Below are 21,754 nucleotides of genomic sequence, written 5' to 3'. Positions count from 1 at the left end.
TTGGTGTGTTTTCCCAGTTTTTCCTTCAGTTCAGTTGTTGAAGAATTCCAGATTTTGACACATTCCTCACAGAATAATCATTTTCTGTTTTTTCCAGTGGTCTGAATGTTCTTCCACTGCTGATATTGTTTCTAGTAACTCATGTGAGTCGTGATGAGATGTGACGATGGTTAAATGAAAATTCCCTCTTCCAGCATCAGACAGTCTCCTCGTGCAGCTCAGAGTTGTGTGTTTGAGGGAAACCCCCTCCTCCTCCTCCTGCTGCTGCTGCTGCCTCAAATCGAAACTGAAAGTTTCCGTGTTGGTCCAGAAACGCCGCGGGTCACACAAGGACAGCGTTTCGGAGAGATGTCGGGGGCCACGGTGACAGTGAGCGTGAAAGTCCTGGCTCTGGCCGCCGCGCTCTGCCTGGACTTCTCCATCTTTTACGCGTCGGGCTCGGTGGTCACGCGCGGCGCGCTCGGACTTCTTGTGCGTCTCTGGGTCTGCGCGGCGCTGCGATGGTCATCCCTCACCGCCGTCTCCCGGCTCGCGCTCGGGGAGTTCACGCCGGTGCTGCTCCGCTTCGTGACGGCGTACAGCCTGCTGCCGCCGGTGTTCGAGACCGGGGCGGCCGCGGTGTCCAGCGGAGGCGGCCGGTGCGGCGCCGCGGCGGACGCGCGCTGCTGGGCCGTGAGCGGCGGAGCGTCTGTGGCCGCCGCGCTCTTCTGGGAGCTCTCCTTCCCCGAGAGCAAGGATGCGGACAAGAAGCAGGAGGCCAAGGTGCTGTTCATGAGGGTCCTCCGTCTCTACAAGCCCGACTCCCTGCTGCTGCTGGGGGGGCTGCTCTTCCTGTCGCTGGCGGTCCTCTGTGAGTACAAACACGATGGAGGCTGGGTATACACGTGATCAATCAGTCAAGATGCACAATTAAATGAATGAATGCATGAAAAATGAAAAAGTTTTTTTAAGTCATGAGAATAAATGGTGATTTTGCAAAGTGAAGTGACTCTGCAACAAGTCACTAGAACAGTGAGAACACTCTTCTGTCTTCTTTCAGGTGAAATGTTCATCCCCTTCTACACTGGCAGAGTGATCGACATCCTCCGCAGTGACTACCAGCCGGACGACTTCCTGTCTGCGCTCCTCTTCATGAGCCTGTACTCTCTGGGCAGGTCAGGGTCAGAGGTCGCCCGTCTCATTGGTCTGTGGCTCACGGGTCGTTTCTAACCGGCCTTTTCTTCTGGGATGGATCAGTTCTGTGTCTGCAGGCTGCAGAGGGGGGCTGCTGCTCTGCGCCATCGGCTCCTACACATGCAGAATCAAGGTCATGCTGTTCGAAGCGCTGACCAAGCAGGAAATTGGATTCTTTGAGACCACAAAAACAGGTGCGACTTTTATCGTGCAAAATGCAGCTTTTCTTTTCTGAGATCATGAACAAACAATGTTGTTCATGAGAAAATGAGCAGACATGTCTGGACAAAACATGACCGAACAGGAAGCAGGAAGACATTCCTGTATTTCTGTATTAAAACACCTGATTTCCTTGTGTGTGCAGGTGAAATCACATCCAGGCTGTCAAGAGACACAAACCTGATGGGCAGAACGGTCTGCCTGAATGTCAACGTGCTGCTGAGGACTCTGATCAAGACGCTGGGCATGATCTCCCTCATGCTCAGCCTGTCGTGGAAGCTCACCTTCCTGGTGCTGCTGGAGACGCCCATCACCGGCCTCATCCAGAAGATCTACGACACACACTACCAGGTAGAAGCTCCGCTCCCGGCTCTGCTGGGAGAGAGTTCTGAACACAGGCTGAGGTGAGGTGCTCATGTGAGGGATAGACATCAGGAGAAGATAAAGCTGATTCATGGTCGGCTGAAAGGATTGTTTTGGAAAAAGTTCTATAAAAGTTGAGTTTTTGGACTCAGTTTCTCGTCTGTGAATGTTTCCTTCTCTCTCTCCTCAGAGGCTGACCCTGGCCATGCAGGATTCCATGGCTCAGGCCAGCGAAGCCGCCAACGAGGTGGTGTTTGGGATTCGCCTGGTTCGCAGCTTCAACACGGAGAAACAGGAAGCCCGGCGCTACGGCAGACGGCTGTCAGAAATCCGCGCCCTGAGGAACCGGCGGGACACCGTCAGAGCCGTGTACCTCCTCGTACGGAGGGTGAGTCGTCTCCGGGCCGATCGGGTGGTTCCAGCTCCCTGGGCTTTGTTAATTCTCGGCGTTTGTGTTGTCGCAGATAACGGGGCTGGGCATGCAGGTCCTGGTGTTGTACTACGGCAGACTCTTCATCCAGACGGGGCAGATGACCACCGGAAACCTGGTGTCCTTCATCCTCTACCAGTCCGATCTTGGAGACAATATCAGGGTATCCCGTCACTCTAACGATATGAACACTGGGTCATAAAGAAAACACACACTGCACCCTTCCTGTCACCTGTGATCTGCTGTGTTCAGATTCAAGGGTTCAGTCTTCATGCAGAGCTTCATTTGAACCGAACTGGAGAGCCAAGAGTTCAGACTGAATCCCTCTGAGATGCTAAAAAGAAGCTCGTCTCCCAGCTGCCTCTTTATCCTCCATCAGTTTACGTTTTGGAGGGATATTTTCTCATCACATCACCATAGTTTAGATTCCAGTCATCTCACAATTCACTTTAAAGTTTATTTAGGCTCATCAAATATCAGCTGCTTCTATATCCTCTGATATTTAACTCCTGATTCAGAGCTGAACAAACAGAAACAGTTTTACAGTTTCGATCAGTTAAATATTCATCCAAATGTGTCTTAGAAAACTGATCCTGTCAATAATAAACAGGGAAAGTTACATAAAGTCAATATATAATCATTCACCCATTACAGCTTGTATTAGTGTGTGACTGTACTAAATACATCTGGATTATACATTTTGTCATGAAAGGGAAAGTTTATCTGTTTTTCATTGGCTTCAATTAAAAGGAAAGAAAAAGTATGAATGTATGATCTTTTAGATGATTTTTTTCTTTCTTTCTTGAGTCTGATAATGTTCATTTATCAGCTCTTTTTGCGCTGTTTCACCTGCAGACTCTGACTTACATCTTTGGAGACATGCTGAACTCGGTGGGAGCTGCTGGGAAGGTGTTCGAGTACCTGGACCGAAAACCTAAAGTCAGCACGGAGGGGAAGCTCAAACCGGACGACCTGAGCGGACACGTCGTCTTCCGAGACCTGGACTTCGCCTATCCGTCAAACCCGCAGAAGGCAGTGCTGCAGGTGAGATGCAATGTAAAATGAATGAACATAGAAAGAAACAAATCTGGGGGAATAGTTAACTGATAAGTGAACTTCTTCATGTGTTTCAGGACTTCTCCCTGGAGCTGAAGCCGGGCCAGATGACGGCGCTGGTCGGGCCGTCCGGAGAAGGAAAAAGCACCTGTGTGAGTTTGCTGGAGAGACTCTACGAGCCGCTGGATGGGAGCGGAGAAATCCTGCTGGACGGCAAAGCGCTGAAAGACTACGACCACCACTACTTCCACAAGAAGGTGATCACTCGCACCTCTGCTCCGGGCTGACCGCTCATGTTTAATCTTTATTATCTTATTTTTTCCATGAGTAAATGTTAAGCTAAAATGGCGCTGAGGAGGCTGTGGGTGTGTGTTTGGCAGATTGCCGTGGTGAGCCAGGAGCCGGTGCTGTTCTCCGGGTCTATCAGAGAAAACATTGCCTACGGACTTCCCGGCTGCTCGTTGGACCAGATCCAGGAAGCGGCTCGCAAAGCCAACGCCCACGACTTCATCAGGCGGCTGGAGAAAGGCTACGACACAGGTAGAGGCCTCCTCCACCGCATTCACCTGGACACAGTTAAATATCACCTGTGAGGCTGTTCCTGCTTCACAAGGACAAATAAATTCATATTTCTGCATTTTGTGATATTTTGTTAAATAAAATGCCTCAAACCTTGTTGTTGAACATTTTAACGTGATTCTCGTCACTTCCTCAGAGGTGGGTGAAGGCGGAGGACACTTATCCAAAAGTGAGCGTCAGCAGATCGCCATCGCCCGGGCGCTGGTCAGGCAGCCGCGGGTCCTCATTCTGGATGAAATCACCAGCGCTCTGGACACCGACAGCGAAATCAAGGTAGGCTTGAAACGTTTCCATTGGGTTTGAAGTTAAGTTGAAACGGTTTACAGCTCTATATGAAGCGGTGGATTGATTGTGTGCAGGTGCAGCAGGCTGTGGCCCACAATCCCCAGCAGACCCTGCTGGTGATCGCACACAAGCTGAAGACCATCGAGAAGGCCGATCAGATTGTGGTGGTCCGGGGAGGCAGAGTGGAGGAGAGAGGCACGCACCAGGAGCTGATGGACATGAAGGGAAGCTACTACAGGCTGAGGGACGAGTTCTTCGCTCAGGACAACGCTGCACAGTGACGGACCGCTGACGCCCCGAGAGGGAACGGCGGCGTTCCACTGAGGACCCTGGAGAACGTTCTCCTGTCGTCCGTGTTCATTCCAGGATAAACGAGACGCTTCAACATTCTTATAGCTTTGATTTTCTTCTCCAGAGTTGTTTTTTTAAACCTTTGTTGTCACAAAGTGAAAATGTAAATATGCTGATGTGTGATACAACAACATGTTTGGTTTAACATCAATCTCTGGATGGTGACAATGATCATTATCTCTTCATTTGTCCGTTTAATTTCTGTTCAACACACTTCTTCTGGCAAGCATCATGTTTCACAGTAAATTCAGACACATAGAATGAAATCTGCTAAACATTGACAGTGAGTGACCAACACTTTAGGACTCAGTTTAACCCTGACGTGACCGGAAATACGGGAAAGTTCGACCCACTGTTTAACTTCAGAAGCACGTGTTCAGACTGTGGGAGGTTACAGGAGCACCTGGAGGAGGAAACCCAGGCAGAACATGCAAATCCTGCACTGAAAGCCTCCTCCTGATGTTATCGACCAAACTGCACTAGATTGATATTTTTCATATGATATAAAAGAGTGTTTTCTATATATATATATATATATTTTATATGATGTGTCCCGGTTTTTGATGAAGGTATGAATGTTTGATGCGTGGAGTAAGCCTTAATATTTTATTTAATGGAGATCATCTGATAAATAAAACCAAAGATTACTGTAATAAACAGCCTTTTTCTGAACATGGTTGTTGTGGAGGTTTTTTTGCACATTGTACATTTGAAAGATGTTTCTGTATGACTTATAAGCACAAGTTTGTTTTATTATGAACACATGCACTTTTGACAACATGCTTGAACTAAAATATGAAACAAAGAGTCCCACGTTGTCCCTGTTTGTGCAGTTTCATCTGTATGGGGTGATTCAGTTCTCTGAAATGTGTTTTTATGTTTGTTGTTGTCTTGTGACAGAGTGACGACCCTGATCAGTCGTGGCGTCCATCAAATAGCAAATCTAACATTTATATAAATACAAAAAAATGTTGAGTAATTTATCCTGATTAAGTGAGGAATTAAAAAAAACTGCGTAATAGCCTGATTGTATATATTCTACTGACATAAGTGCACACTCGGTTGGTAAGGCTGACAGTCGGCGTCTGTTGTTTTCACGTCTGGTGCGTCTGCAGCAGAGAGTGAAAATGAAAGCAACGCCGGGGTTCCATCACCAGCTCGGTGTTTATGAGGGTTGGGCGTTGTTGTTGTTGAGAGAGGACTGGAAAGTCCGGGCCTTTCACCTTTCTTTCTTCCTTTTTAGGGTGTGTGTGGGTGTCTGGAAGGCTGCCCGTCGATGCGCGTCATGAATACCAAAGGTGCACGGTGACATATCAAAACACCAAACCACCTTGTCGACAACCTTCAGGCTGAGTTCTGGCAACTTTTCAGCCGCCATTTTGTCAAACTGTCCGCGGAGCCACGAAATGGCGCCCGAGGTCCGGCGGGTTCCGCGTTTCCTTCTGGTTTTATGACTGCTAGAGTTTTAAAAGTCGGTCAGGGAAACGTTAGAAAGCAGGTTTGGAGCCAGGTTTGTTCCAGATCACACACTGTTTCTGACGTTCTGGTGAAAACTGCCTCCAGACTCCAGACAGTCACATGGTCTCACTTCTCCTTTCTAGAGCTCTCCATCGTTTCTCTCAGTGTTTTAAAGTGGTGTGATAAAACTGGAGGCTATTTTCGGTCCATGTGGCTCCGACGGCTGGAAGAGTTTGGTTCTGGAATCAGACTGATTTGGACTGAAACCAGAAAGCGACTCGTCTTCCTCCTGCCTCATCTGGAGTCTTTCTAAACTCACATGTTGCAGCCGCTCGTCCACAAAGGTCGACTAGTTATCTAAAGGAGAAGCTTGGCCTTCCACAAGTCTGTCGCTTCTTCAAAGCTCTCTAGCGCCCCTGCTGGTGGGGCTCAATGCTGCACTTGACTTTCTCATCATGCGTCGGACCTTTTTCACTCCCCAGAAAATGTTCTGATCAAAACCAGGAAGTGGAAAATAGAAATATTGATCAAGTGTTCTAATGTGGAATTCATAAAAATTCAGGTTTGCTTCTTGTTGTTGTTGTGGTGAGACTCGTCTTCCACCTGCCACAGAGACTACAATGGAAAGCTGGCTGCTGTCCATCTGGTCTGGACACACCCACCATTTTAGGGCCACCATTTTAGACGAGCACCTCCAGGAACCACCCGGCCAACGAAATGGCGGGCGGCTCGCAAAAATGATCACGTCTGATCATCACGAAAAATCACCGTGATCTAATCGCGCCCTCTGCTTGTTGCGTTCCTCTTTTTGAGTTCCTGCAGAGCTGTCGGTCTCCTCAATGCTTATGTAAAGCTTTCTTTCGTTTGGTGCTGACTGATTTTGGAACGGCGCCACTTCACCGTGCCGCCACGCTGGAAAGTCCCTTCTCTTCATTCTTTCACTTTCTCTCTCTCTCTCTGCCAAACTCAGCCGCTGCAGCACACGCCCTGGGTCAGCGGTCTGATTCCCTCCCAGCGTCTCTGATAGAAGCTCCACATCACTTCTTCCTGTCAGAAAACGTCCCGCTGTTTCATCTCCTGTGTTCAAACTCACACAACTCCGATTATCAAACAGCTGAAGAGTTTTAACAGAGTTCATACTTTGATTCAGTGTCCGACATGGAGGACGGCCACGTCCTGCTGAGTCCTCCTCAGGACAGAACGCTCCACTGGACTCATGAGCTTCACTCTGCGTGGCTTCTCCTCCATCAATCCAGCCTTTAATGAAGGAGCAGACGGCCTGACAGCACAACCCAAACCACAGCGTGACGGCATCATTCTCACTCTGGCTTCGCTTCATGTTTGAAATCTGAGTCTGGAGTGAAGAGAAGAGAGAAGGAGACTCAGAATAATCCTGTAGTGTGCAATTTATCTCCAACACCGTCTTCTGACTGCAGGAGGTTGAAAGCAGGCCTCAGCAGCCAGATGAGGATGGACGCCATGAGAAGAAGCTCTTCACAGTGTTGCTGTGTTTGATTGGCTGCTCCTCAGTGTGTTTGTGAAGACAGAAGACTGTCAGATCCTACTGAGGCTCCTGCAGGAGGAAAAGACTTGTTAGCTTCACTGAAACATGACGTCTGCGTTGTGTGGATTTCTGGAATCAACAGTAAAGAAGGAAGTGAGGCGGCGAGGAGTCCAGCAGCTTTCTGCTCCTCTAGTTTTGAGGATGAGTTTGGACCATGAGCTGAGAGAGAAGAGGAGAGGAGAAAGAGAAGAAATGATTTTCCTGCAATAAAATGATCGTTCTCTCTTCACTGTCTTGCTTCCTGCTCAGCTAAATCCCCACCATAGCTTTGGGTAATCCCCTAACTTCCCCTGGGGAGAGGAGCGATTGCAACACTTCATCAACAGTTGATTTGATCACACCTGATATGTGCTCTTTTGACCTGCTGCTGAGGAACGTCACCGCTTCTGGGCCTGTTGGGCTCGGCTCACAGTGGAATCTCTGCACTGGACTGACATCTAGTGAGGAGAAGCCAGAAATACAGAAGACTGAAGCCAGGAGGATGGCAGACTCAGAGGAACCTCCTGTCAGCCAACTATCTTTAAAGAAACAAGGATCACCCTGAATCATGTGGATCTGATGTCTGCAGAGCAGTCCACGGCTCCTCAGCTGCTCCTGTCTCTTTAGGCCTGAAACGTTTCACAAATACATGTCTGATCAAACATCTTGTTTTAATATTGGTGCAAAGCAGACAATCTTTAAAAGATATTTTAGTCCTGCAGCTTGAGGTGATGAATATGGCGCTTGAATCAGATAATTCAACAGCGTGTCAAATAAAACCTGCAGCATCTGCCTGATGCTTCTCACTGCAGGTGAGAAATGTGGAATTTCCAAACACACCTCAACAGTGATGTGGTTAAACTGCATTTTTGATGTGGGGAGAAAACTCAGGAGCTATTATTAAAGAGCTAAAGGACAAAAATGGCCAAAAATAGCTGAAAGAGGTCACAGGTGAAAATATGCGAGGTGCTAAAAGTGACTAAAAAGCATTACCTCTTGAAACAGGCTGGTCTTGAAAATGAGACCTTGACCCTGTCTAACCCTAACCCTAATCTAAATCCTAACCCTAAGCCCTGACCCTCTCAATGATACTCGATAACAATAATTATTTTTTAAGTATTTTCATTGATTTACAAAAAGCTTTTGACGTCATCAATCATTCAAAATTACTAAAAAAAATGAGTATGTATGGTATCAGAGGAGTAGCTCACCATTGGCTTTCAAGTTATTTGGAAAACAGAAACCAATATGTACATATAAATGACACTAAATCTGAACTATGGCAAATTAAATGTGGTGTGCCCCAAGGTTCGATACTTGGGCCAAAGTTATTCACTTTGTATATGAATGATTTTGCTAAAGTGTCCAACCTTGGGAAAATTCTATTCGCAGACGATACCACATTATTCCATTCAGGTAAAAGCATACAAGAAGTCACAAAAGTAGTGAATGAAGAACTGGAAGTAATAAAACATTGGTTTGATTTAAACGGATTAATCCTAAATGCCAAAAAAACAAATTTTATGTTGTTTAATAATAAAAAGGAAAAAGTGAAAGTAAAACTCGAAATAGATGGAGTTGAAATCCATCGTGTAAGAGAAACAAAATTCTTAGGAGTGATGATTGACGACGATCTAAAGTGGAAATCTCACATTAATTATACCAAAGGGAAAATTGGGAAAGCCATTTCTGTGTTACATAGAGTCAAGTTTTTTTTGAACAGTTGTGCTTTGTTAACATTGTATAACACTATGATTTTGCCTTATCTCATGTATTGTGTTGAAGTGTGGGGTACGACATGTAAAACTTATTTACAGACAATATTTATACTACAAAAAAGGGCAATAAGGATAATAACAAATAGTCACTATCGAGAGCCGTCTAACCCATTATTTATTAAACTGAAAGTTTTGAAATTTCCCGATATTGTTGATTTAAGCATCCTAAAAATAATGTATAAGGCAAAGTGGAATTTATTGCCTGTGAACCTTCAGAATATATTTGAAATAAGAACCAGGAGATACAATCTTAAAGGAACAGACGTGTTCAAAAAACCCAGATTCAGAACCAAAATCAAAGAAAGAAACATCGTGGTAAAAGGAGTGAACTTATGGGATGCTCTGAAACAGGAAATCAAAGAGTGTAAAACAATTATAACATTTAAGAAACATATAAAAAATTCCATACTAGAAAAATATGTAAATGAAAACTAAGTTGTTGCAGGTGAAAACATTTTTTTGATTTTTTGATTTTTTGATTTAATGCATATGAGTTTTTGAGTATTGTTAAATTGTATTTATTCAAATACTGAATGTAAAGGGGCAGATATAATAAGATTGTTCTTCTTTCTGCTCCTTTTCTTTCGTTTGTTGGTGTCTAGATTGATGACATTGATGTATTTTCATCTTTTTTGTTTATTGTCTTTGTGTTGTTTTAAACGAAAGAAACAAATAAACTAAACTAAACTAAACTAAACTAAACTTGCCTGGTTAAATAAAGGTTACATTTAAGAAAAAATGTAATTAAAACAAACAGCTTCAACTACAGAAACAGCCTAAACCGTCTGTTTAATGTCTAAAACTGCTAAACAGCTAAAGCAGCTGATTTTGCTTCGCAGCTGTGACAAATAAAATGTTAAAAGTTGTGTAATTCTTGCATGCAGTCAGAAATAGCACAGGGTCAACACAGGTCATCCCGATCTGATCCAGTCTGGATGGATGCTGCTGTAGACTGAGGGTTTATAGACTTCTGATAAATGATATTCAGTCCATCTGTTTGGAAGAAAAAAACTCATGTAAAATAAAACACGTGGATGAATCTAAAAAGCGACTGTCCTGCTTCAGTTTTGTTCACTGCAGTTTCTTCTGTCTGTGGTCTGAGTATCAGAGCTCGGGAGCTCAGGGTAACTCCGGGGTTTGAACTCTCACCTCTCTGGTGAAGCTGGTTATGTTGTGATCACCGTGGTGACAGAGGGACTTTACCTCATAAAAACAAACTGCTGATAAGGAGTTTCAGTCCAACAGCACTCCAAGTGCCCGTGCCGGGTATCTCCACCACCAGGCCGTGCCACCACGTGATTTCCTGGAAATGCTCTCAGCCTGGTGAAGCAGCAGTTGTAAACAAACCGAGAAACTACTGAGCAGCAGGCGTCGACCGCCCCCAAGCGGCTCAAAGCCTTCCATCGAATGGATTCATTACCAAGTGCTGACATTTGGTGAAATTAGTCATCAGTTTGAAGTCTCCTCTGAATAACAGGATAGAGCAGCAACGTGTCAGAGTGATCAGTAAACATGAGAGATCTAAATGACAGCAGCTTCAGGATCAGGGTCGAGTTTATCAGTCAGAGTTAGATTCCTGTATGAAGTGAAGTTTTCTAGAAGGCTGTCGAAGTTTCTCCATCTTCCTCCTCCTCTTCACGGCATGTCACGGTGCTGGATGATGAAGGCTGGACTCTGGAGCCACATTATGCTGCAATATGTAGAAATGTAACTCATTTCCAACTCAATATGTAGTACTGCCACATTTTGAAATAATCTGCTGCATTTTGTAACAAAATTTGTACGTATTGCAACAGTTACTACAAAATGTGGGTGTTTAATTTAATAATTTTATTAATTATGTGTTAAATTTTTCCCTTTATCCTTTACATGGTTATATGTTTGATAATTAGAGAAAATTTTAATTCACCAGTTGGACGAGCGCTACGTCACTCTTTGCTTTTTGCTGCTGTCCCGCCAACATAACAGTGTTAGAATTCAGGACTCTAATTCAGGATTAACCTTTGGATCAGCTGACATTGTGGCTGGTGGATTTTTTAAAGATACAAGTCAATCAGTATTTCCACAAGCCGTGTCTTTTATTTTGAGGAATTGGAACCAGATTACGAGTGAACTTCTTTCTACTGACAAAACAAATAACCACAATGATTTGCTTCTTTCATAACCAACAAAACTACCTGGTAGATATTCTTTGATACACACCAAAGTAAAATTGAAACTGAATTTGACAGTTTGGCAGAAGTTGCTCTAACTGTGATGCTGTTTTTCTGCCGTGTGTCATTCAGATTACAGGATATACAGGATATGATAATGCTTCTAACGGCATCTATTTCAATGGTTTGTTAAATAATAAAGCCAAATTATTAGATTTTCTTCAGAATAAAAAAGTGTAACACCCACATTTGATAACTGTTGCAATCAGTAATGAATTATTAAAAGACGTGACAAAGTTCATTATAGAATGTGTTGAAGAATATTTTTACATGTTGGACTGTTGGTTGATAAAGCGGTGCTATAAACCCGTGCAGGTCCATCCCACTTCAGGAAAACACTGGAATTGTCACATTCACATTTACTTTCGCATGAAGACCATGGTCATACTGATCTCAGAGGCATGCTTTGGGATTTTGGATAAAGCACCTGGAGAGAGCCTATGTGTGCACAGGGAGAACATGCAGGCTGTGCACAGAAAGGCCTCAGAGCCTGATTTGAACTGGAACATTCCAACTGTGAGGCAAGAGCATTGCTCCACACAGAATAAGATAAAAGTTAAAATATCAGTAAGACAGAATGAAAATTATTAAACAGTAATATTAAATACTATCCAGGCGTCATGGTGACTGGTATAAGCACAGAAAGGATTCAATCAACAGAAAAAGCCCACAAACACTGTTTTTTGGAGGTCTTATGGCCACATGAAGGAGGGATTTCCAGTGGCGCTCTGGCGTGATCAGGGATTAAGCCGGAATATCTTGGTGTTCCTGGATGAACTAATCCATGATCCAGTTGCTCTATAGGATCGGGCAAAGTGAGACATGTTTTGACATCAGTTACCCTGGAGATTTATTCTGTGGAGCCAGCCTGCTCCAGAACAGGATCAGTTCCAGGATTTATTCAATCTCATCCCTTTTTTCAGTCAGAAGTCTCCCAGATGGAAACCAATATTTATTCTCCTACTCTTTTGGTAAAAGTTCACACTGTCTTCGATTCAATTTAACAGCTACTGTCTGGAAAACATCAGAAGAAGAGACAGCAGCTTATTTGACACGTCACTTCCCATCACGTGACGTGCCTCCTGAGGAAGGATGTGACAGAAACTAGTAGAGGTAACTTTACTCTCATCTCTACTTGTCTTTAAAAAGAACCTTTAGCTGTTATATTCTCCTGCTCACTACACAACATTCAGCCAAACCCACTGTCAGGATTTAAACTCTGATCAGTCATTCAATCATATGATCTTAGTTTAATTACAGTCTTTACACACTAAAAACTGCTGGGTTATTCCATCAATCCAACTGCTGTATTATGACACTGATAACCCAATATGGGTCATTATAATGTGGTCAAGGTTATTTTCTACAACTCATGCGTTGGGTTAAAATCCCTCAAACACAACAGATTTTTAAACTCAGCACATGGGTTGTTTTGGCCAACTGATGGGTTTTCAACAGGTCTGTGTGTCACTTCCGTCTTCTTGCACTGCAACACAGAAGAACAGAAGTTCACTTGTGTAGTGTTGTGTTGCACACTAATTTGCATAACTGATGCCAATCCTGTAATTCAAGCTGGCTGTCACAGTTACATTAACCTGGGTTTCTGTTTAGATCGGAGCAGATGTGCCACCTCTGGATCTCCAACAAAGCGTGGAGTGGAGTTGTCAGACAGACGCATGGACATCACATGTTGAGCCACACCAGGCGGCCATGCTGTCAAAATCAAAATGTCAGTCGTCTCTTTTTAACAAAGATTCTTCATTTCTTCACAGGCAGCGTGGTTCACCCCTGGACGGAGCAAACACCCAGCCACTGGATTTCTTGAAGAGAACATCAGAAAAAAGCTGAGATTAAAAAGCAGAGGGCCACGGAGCCGAGAGCAGCACAAAGTGATAAAGGAGGTGTCTGAAGTCCCGGTACACACATACCAGGTTAACGTTTCTACTGAGCAACTTGTTGAAGCAATGAAGACATACGATTTACCGACTGGTAATATATGTAGTTTTTATAGACTCCACCATAACAGAGGAAAGAGCCATGCAACTCCAAGAATGGCTCAGAAACAATGCGCAGCCTGTCCACCAGGTGGAGCAACACATGCTCGACACAGCAGCGTCCAGGTCAGCAGGACCTCTTATTAGTTTTTAAATGTCTTAATGGCCTTGCACCCTCTTATTTAGCTGATCTGTTTTTGCCCTGTCGGCCCTCGCGGGCCCTGAGGTCCTCTGGCAGTGCCTTATTGTGTGTTCCCAAAGCCAGAACAAAGACCCATGGCGAGGCGGCCTTCAGCCATTACGGCCCCCGCCTGTGGAACAGCCTGCCAGAGAACCTCAGGACCGCAGAGACTGTTGATATTCTTAAAGGGAGGTTGAAAACACACCTTTATAATCTGGCTTTTAACTGACCTTTTATAGTTCTTATCTTCATCATTTTTATTTTTTATCATTTTTATTTTTTATCTACTTGTCCTATTTATTTGTTCTATTTTTATTATGTACTTCTAATTTATTTTACTTTTTTACTTTATAATCTTATCTTACTTGTTTTCTATTAGCTTTGTATCATGTCTTTTTATGTTTTTAGCTGCTTAACTCCAATGTTTCCTGAGGGGGTCCTCCACACCGGGAGTTGGTCCTGGTCCTCTGCTGGGGTCACTGCGCTCGAGTCCTCTGGTCCCGGCTGGCCTGGGGGGCTCCACACCTCGGTGTGTGGGTTCCCCTTGGTCTGATGGGGTCGGGGGTCGAGCTTCTCCTTCTTCTCGTGGTGTGGACGGCCCCACTGGTCGTGTTTTCCCATGATTCTCAGTGCCATGCCATGTCTCCTCTGCTTTGCTGTGCACAAAAAAATTGGGAGTGTGTTTGTTCTGTGCGTGCGTGCGTGCGTGCATGTGTGTGTGTGTGTGTGTGTGTGTGGTGTATACTACTTGATGGTGCGGTTTTTATTCTTTTGTTTTTGTCTGTTTTTTACTGTTCAGCACTTTGCGTTGTTTTTATAAATATGAAAAGTGCTTTACAAATAAAGTTTGATTTGATTTGATTTAATTTGATTTGATTTGATTAGGAACACTGAAGACACTGGCTGCGTCCATCATCCCATGTCATTTCTCTTTGCATGTATCTAATATACTGTTATCAGCAAAGTCCATAAAATCTGAACTACAGACCTCTCAAAACAGCTGACTTAAAGGTGCATTAAGGAGTTTTACAACCCTAAAAATACTTATTTTCCACCATAAATATGTTCCATATTTTTAATGATGTGTACAATGTGCCCTGACATATTCATTACAAGTACCTCTAACAGCCCTAAATTGTCACTTGAAAGTCACAGTGCCGGTCCAGCACCAGAGTTTTTTTGGGGAGAATTTGAAAGGAATGACGTAATGCGCGCTCTGGCTCCTTGAGTTTTATTTTGTCCGCCATTACTCCACCAGATGCTTAGTGAGCAACAACTGAGCAGGAGCTTCGAGAAAGTAAGAAAAGACTGGCTTCCAGCACTGCCACAGCTCCACACAGACTCCACCAGGGAAAAGAAACTTAAATCTTACTTGAGCGCTACTAAACGAGCGAGGAAGGAGTTGACCTCTTCGGTGCACGTGAGCCACAGGGACGAGTTTTTCACTAAGCTGCATTACGCCCAAGGCCTGCAGGGGGCGCTGTTTCGTATAAAATGTGCAAACTCCTTAAGGCACCTTTAAACTTTGGTCGTTATGCTATGATTTTTGAAACTTATTTTCCCTTTTATATCTATTTAATCAAACAGAGCCAAGTTGATTAGAGAGAACAGATGGGACATTGAGCAGATCTGTGCTGAGTTCCTCCATCTCACCACTCCAGGTATGTTGGGTAGGAGTATACATTAACAAAAACAATGCATTGTTTATAACAACACTTTGCTGCCACATTGAATTGGTCTTTCCTTGATTTTCTTAGATTTCACAAGACTTCATGGTTTTACATGAGGAGGCTGCGCCAAAGCTTTCCGGGCCCCGGCTGCCCGTTTCACAGAATAGATACTGGACCTGGCAAGACGGGAGGGGAGCTGAGCTCTCCAGTGGATGGATCATCGCCTGGTAATACATTTCAGTTGTTGTACAGCAGACTCTGTAAATGATGTTTGATTTTGCTATTCATTGACCAAGTCACACGGGACTCTGTTTTTTCCAGGTGTTTTGATCTGGTGGCCAGGATTATATACCTAAATCTAACTCTGACCCCTGACCTTACACTTGGTCAAACTGTGCTTTCGCTGTAAATTATTGTTGAAGGTTTTGTACTGTACAATTTTAGAAATTCAAAATAAATACTTTATTGTTTACAAGTGTATTACTGCATATTGTATTATTTGCATTACCAAGTATCATTTGAATTTTAAAAGGGTTTAAAAAAATAGCTGTTTACAAGATATGCATATTGTATTAATTTATCTATTAATCAGATTTTTTTTTTTGGAAATTAAACCAATGAGTGTAGTTTAATTAACACATAATTGCAGTTATTATGACCCAGAATTTGGGCACATTTAACCAGTATATATGGTAGAATTGACACAGGGCTGAAATTCATTTGATGGTAGAATGGAAATGGGGCGGAAATTGATTTGAAGAGGAGCCACTACCCCCCCCCCCCCCCCCCCCCCCCCCCCCCCCTTTTCTTTTTTTTTTTTTTTTTGTGTGTCAACTTAGTCAGTGGTCCATAAGTGCTGGGTTTTAGAACACCTGATCTATTCTTCCCCGAACATGGGGTCGGATTAAGACCCGAGGTGTTCTCTGAACAATTGAGTCTTCAATTGTCTCTTGAAAGTAGAAAGAGACTCGGCGGAACGCACCGAGTTAGGAAGTTCGTTCCACCATTTGGGAACAACAGAGGAGAAGAGTCTGGCAAGAGATTTCAAGCCGTGCTGGGCTGGAAGCACCAGACGTCTCTCACATGCAGAGCGAAGAGGGCGTGAAGGAGAGTAGACCTGGATCAGGGAGTCCAGGTAGGCCGGAGCCGTTCTTGTAAGCGATTTGTAAGCCAGGAGGAGATCCTGGCTGCAACTGGAAGCCAATGAAGGGAGATGAACAGAGGAGTGACATGAGCTCTTTTGGGCTGGTTGAAGACTAGACGTGCTGCTGCATTCTGGATCATCTGTAGAGGTTTGACTGTACATGCAGGGAGACCTGCCAGGGGAGAGTTGCAGTAGTCAATGCGTGATATCACGAGAGCCTGAACCACAAGCTGTGTGGCCTGTTGGGTCAGGAAGGGTCTGATCTTCCTGATGTTGTAGAGGGCATAACGACAAGACCGAGAAACTGAGGCCACGTGAACCTTAAAGGTCAGCTGGTCATCAATCATGACACCCAGGTTTCTGGCTGAGTTTGTGGGCACAAGTAGGCTCAAGTGAAGTTGGACACTGATCTGAGGCTGGACAGATGGACAAACTGGAAAGACCATGAGTTCAGTCTTAGACAGATTTAGCTGAAGGTGGCGTTCCTTCATCCAGGTGGAGATATCAGCCAGACATGCTGATATCTGAGCTGAGACTGTCATGTCGTCAGGTGGAAAAGAGAGGAAGAGCTGAGTGTCGTCAGCATAACAGTGGTAGGAGAAGCCATGGGAGCGAATCACTGCACCAAGTGAAGTGGTGTACAGAGAGAAGAGTAAGGGGCCAAGCACCGCAGCGACCTTTTCAGTGAAAAAGGAGGCAAACATATCAGGAGTCAGCTCAGTGGACGGCTGAGCAGCTGGAGGAGAAAGCAGGAAGTTGAACGCCATAAATATTTTTCTGGAATCAGAAGCTGCACAGATCTTGTTCTGATAAAAAGCTTTCTTAATAATTGATTAAATTTGTGAACCCATCCATTGGGTCAAAAAGAATAACATGACGTTCCTTCATTAAATAATAATCAGTCAGAGCAGTAACCATCAGCTCTTTTAACAGCTGAAGTTGCACAGTCAGAGCCAAAGCACCACCAAGGAATATTCTTTTATTTTTTTGATTAGATTTTTTTTATTATTATTTATATGTGTGGATATTATAAATCACTGTCTGGTAACCAGACTCTGCTTAATTATTAAATACATCAATTAAACTTGGGCATATACTTTTATTCTTGTGACTAAAAGCCAGTGTGTTCTGGGTCAGTCAGTGACCTTTGAACTCCCCACTTTTTTCTGCTGACTGCCTCACTGACTGGCAGTAATAAAACATGGAGGCTTGTTGATCAAATGCTTCATATTGGAAACTGATCGATGCCTTTGAGTAACAGAGGAAACCAGAGAAACATTTGATGCATCATGTGAGGAGAGTGCAGAGCTCCGGGCTCCTCCTCTGCCTCCATCAATACTTCCTGTTCCGGTGGAGAGAAGGACGCCACTCTGGTTGTCATGGTGAATACGTCATTCTGTGATCGATCGCGGGGGGTCTCTTTAGGAATCTCGCGCTGATCCTGGATCACTTTCACCTCATTTGATGAATCCTGGACTCTCATCCCAGACTGGTCTTTAGTGTAACCAAGTCAGCCTAAACCCTCTAATTCTGGACTGGATGATCCTGGATCAGTTATTGATCCGGGATCGATTAATCCTACTTTTGTGCAACAGCCCGCTGTCCACGGTTCAACTTTCCAGCAGATCTCACTGCTTGTCGACATGGCTGGTTGACGGTTTAAACTCCACTGTTGTGCTTTGTCATGATGAGGATTCTACTGCACACGTTGAGGAGTACTCCACTTTCACCACTAGAGGGCGACACGAGACAACATATGGCTGAACCAGGCGAAGCAAACTGCAGACTCTTCAAAAAGAGGAGACAAGAAGTGGCGTTTTTAACTGTCTTCATCATTTTAAAACTAAATATTTGCTTTATTATCGAACCATATCAAATATATTCCACACTATAGCCCTTCTTTAAGCTATCGGGGCAGTTTGTCACAGCTCAGGATGAAATCTGTCGCAAAATCACATGAGGAGCACAGAAATCCAGGGCTGGGTCTCAGATTGTCAGTTGTCTTTTTGATCATCTGTATTTCACACTGACAGTTTGACAATGTTGTATTGGATTCCATGTATTTCACTATTTGTCTCTGCATTTGTTTTCTGACATAAATATTATGTTGCCTCTCTGTGGCAACTATTTCTGTAACACTTTAAATCAGTTACTTGCCAAATAATGTTCCCTAAATATTAGATTGGCTTGTATTCTTTAAAAACAACAACAACAACAACAACACAAAAATACAATGTGCATGTCATCAAATATGAAATCACATTTTGTTGTTGTTGTTGGGTTTTTTTTCTTTCTTAAAACATGAACGAGACAATCCGGTCAACTGAAAGTGATGAAGACAGGATTTCCCAAAGCAGCTTGACAAAGTATAAGGGTGAGTTTTAAATTCATTAACGTATCGTGTCTTTTTATATTTTGAACAAATTCTATATATCCTGCACAAGAAGCACAGATCTGATCGTTTATCACCACTTTTCAATTGTGTTTTATGAATAACTGAAGAAATGTGCAGAAAATATCAGCAGTGGTCCATTAAAGTATAAGATTATCCTAAAAGCCACAGACATCACTGTTTAATTGATGTAGACTGATTCAAGTCATCTATAAATCCATCATCCATCCATCCATCTTCCATCCATTCATTCATCCGTCCAAACACTTTCATGTCTTATTATCAGCCAAATGGGTGTTTTCAGACCATGAGAAGAAACTAGAGAACAAACTGCAGTGCATATTGCCCAAAACATGATAAAAATGACTCAAAGTTTAACTCCTGGACTGATCAGCAGCAGCCACTTGAATCCGGAGTGGAAGTGAAGCGCCTCTCCTGGTGCTTGGTGGCTTTCCTTTGTCCTGTTGGAGAGAGTGAAAAACAATGACAGGATGAACACAACACAGACTGTCTGCCTGGTTTCTGCTTGCGGGTGAATCAACTTATTCGTTCGTGCTCGTAAACATCAGCAGTGTCGCTCAAATCAATCTAAGAAGGCTCAAAGACATATGCTGCAAAAGAGATTACTCATATAGGATTAGGAAGCGTGTTAATCTTAATCTCATTTCTTGTTAGTGATCATCTCGGTTGGTTTTATCTGTGCCAGCGGTCCGCTCCTCCTTTCCCGTCACTGGTTCATCAGATACTGTTTACAATAGAGTCAAACCGGTCTGGATCCACCGGTTTCCACCCAGATCGCCCCTCCAGTAAATCTCTCTCTCTCTCCAGCAGGCCAGCCTTTAATTCATATTCAAGCAGCCCAGCCCCTCCTCTCTGATCGGCTCAAATGTCTCTGCTCAGGTTCATTCATTAACAAGCCAGCTTCATGTCCAGGTAAGCTGCTGTTGTTTTCGTCAAGGAGCTTTCTGAACAGCAGTTTCTGTGCAGGAAAAATGAGAATTTTCATTTTGAAAGAAAACTTTTGGAGCTGCTGCTTGTCTGCTGCTGATTACAGCAGTAAAATAACCATGTCATGCAGCAGAGCGAACGGCTGATTGATCTTCTCCACACAAAGAGCCGCATGAGAGAGGTGAAAATCACACCTTCAGACTTCAGTCAGTCAATAAATCAATCAGACCTCATCTCTGCAGACTTTGCACGCAAACAAAACGACCCAAAAACAAAGAGTTTGACATGATGAAAACCAAAATCAGTCGTCTGGAATGAGATAACTGGACAAACAGTGAAGCCTTCGTGCACTTTAGTCTTCTGAGCAGGAGGTTTTCTCCCCTCAGAGCAGGAACCAGTTTGAGGTTGTAGAGTCTCCATGTTCTCTCTTTTCTCTGGACTACCTGCTGCCCTCCCACCATCTGGAAAATGTGTGTTTGAGGTTAATTATTCACTCAGATTACATTCTTCGAATGGGATTCTCCAACTCAGTGGATTTGGAGAATTCCAGAGGGTACAAAGTCCACCCTCCACCCTCCACCCTCCACCCTACCTCTGCTCACATCACGTTAGAAGGATGAGGCAGCAAAGATCATCATGACATAATCTAAGCTCTTGTAAACACTTTAATCAAGTAGTACTGATAATGACACCAACTGTTCGATTCTAAGGACTGCTGATGATCAAAAGCAGTGATCGCAGTTGTCTGTGGAGTCAAAGAAAGAGAAGTGCTGAAGAATAGCATAACAATGGAGGCATTTTGTGCTTTATCATGACTGTGTTAGAGCTTAGTTTGATTAACAGATAAACAGATCAGTTTGAAGGTAACAGGGTCATCCTGTATTCAGAAAATGCATGGCTTTTCAATATGCTGACTGAATTTCTCTGGTTTCTTCAGTCGATCAAAAGGTGGTATTGACTGTTAGTCAGAAACATTCAGCTCAGCCAACTTTAGCATAGAAATGTCGCCAATTGAAGAATTACTTTCAACAATACGCAGTAAAAGGTGCATATTAGGACAATGCTGCAGGGCCCTCTATAGATCTAGTAAAGTAAATGTAGCTACCTTGCAAGTGTGGGCCCAGGATCTAGGGGTTGAGATCGATGAGACTACAGGGATAAGTATATGGGAACATTCCAATAAAATATTTGTATGTAACAGAGCGAAAGAATTACAGTTTAGGCTGCTACATCGTCTTCAGATCACTTCTCAGCTTCGACACAAGGTGGACCCTGAAAAGTCTGCTCTGTGTATCAAATGTGGACAAGATGTTGGCACTTTTATACATTCAGTATGGTCATGTGCATATTCAGGATTTTTGGGTCGAGATTATCACAAAGCTAGATCTGGTATTTGGTAGGAATTTACAGTTGGATCCAGTATGCCTTCTCTTAGGATGCCCCATCCTCAAATTAACGACGTCCACGATCAAAAATTGCTCAGAGTTTTAACCTATGCTGCACGTAAAAGTTTATTATTGAAATGGATCTCACATAAACCACCATCTGTCTCTGACTGGCACGAGATTGTATTTGATTTGCTACCTATGGAATATTTGACATATTGGTCCAGGGGGACAATAGGACAACTCTATCATATATGGACTCCTTTCCTTGATTATGTGGGCCCAAGAATATGCACTATTTTATGGAGGGCTCTGCCCAACCCAAGAAAAAATGGTTCGTGGTGAAGGGGAAGGATATGTTGTCTGTATGACTTTACCCGCTGTATGTATATATGTTGTAACAATGTTTAAATAATTTGATATCCTACTTTACAATGCAGGACTATGCTGTGTTTGTGTATAAGGTGAAAATGTGCTGGTTTTTGTTTTGGTGGGGGGTGGGGGGTGGGTGCGGGGTGTTAATGTAAAATGTTCATACTGTTTGATCAGGATGTGATGCTTGATTGTTAATAAAAATATTTTTCAAAAAAAT

At 43.6% G+C, this 21,754-nt stretch overlaps 1 protein-coding gene across 1 annotated transcript; it reads left to right on the top strand.

The window, feature by feature from the left end:
- The first annotated feature begins 279 nt into the window (after positions 1-279).
- On the top strand, positions 280-5,128 carry tap2a (transporter associated with antigen processing, subunit type a). The gene is made up of 11 exons (XM_030120673.1): positions 280-850; positions 1,040-1,154; positions 1,237-1,367; positions 1,538-1,743; positions 1,946-2,143; positions 2,220-2,348; positions 3,041-3,229; positions 3,319-3,498; positions 3,622-3,781; positions 3,957-4,093; positions 4,180-5,128. Exons 1-11 carry the CDS (start codon positions 349-351, stop codon positions 4,384-4,386), a joined length of 2,154 nt encoding a protein of 717 aa, XP_029976533.1. The 5' UTR covers positions 280-348; the 3' UTR covers positions 4,387-5,128.
- The last annotated feature ends 16,626 nt before the right edge of the window (positions 5,129-21,754 follow it).

Source organism: Salarias fasciatus, chromosome 22, assembly GCF_902148845.1.
Source record: "Salarias fasciatus chromosome 22, fSalaFa1.1, whole genome shotgun sequence".
NCBI classification, from domain to species: domain Eukaryota; kingdom Metazoa; phylum Chordata; class Actinopteri; order Blenniiformes; family Blenniidae; genus Salarias; species Salarias fasciatus.
The sequence above is the reverse complement of the archived record's forward strand: the minus strand, read 5'-3'. Positions and strand labels throughout refer to the sequence as shown.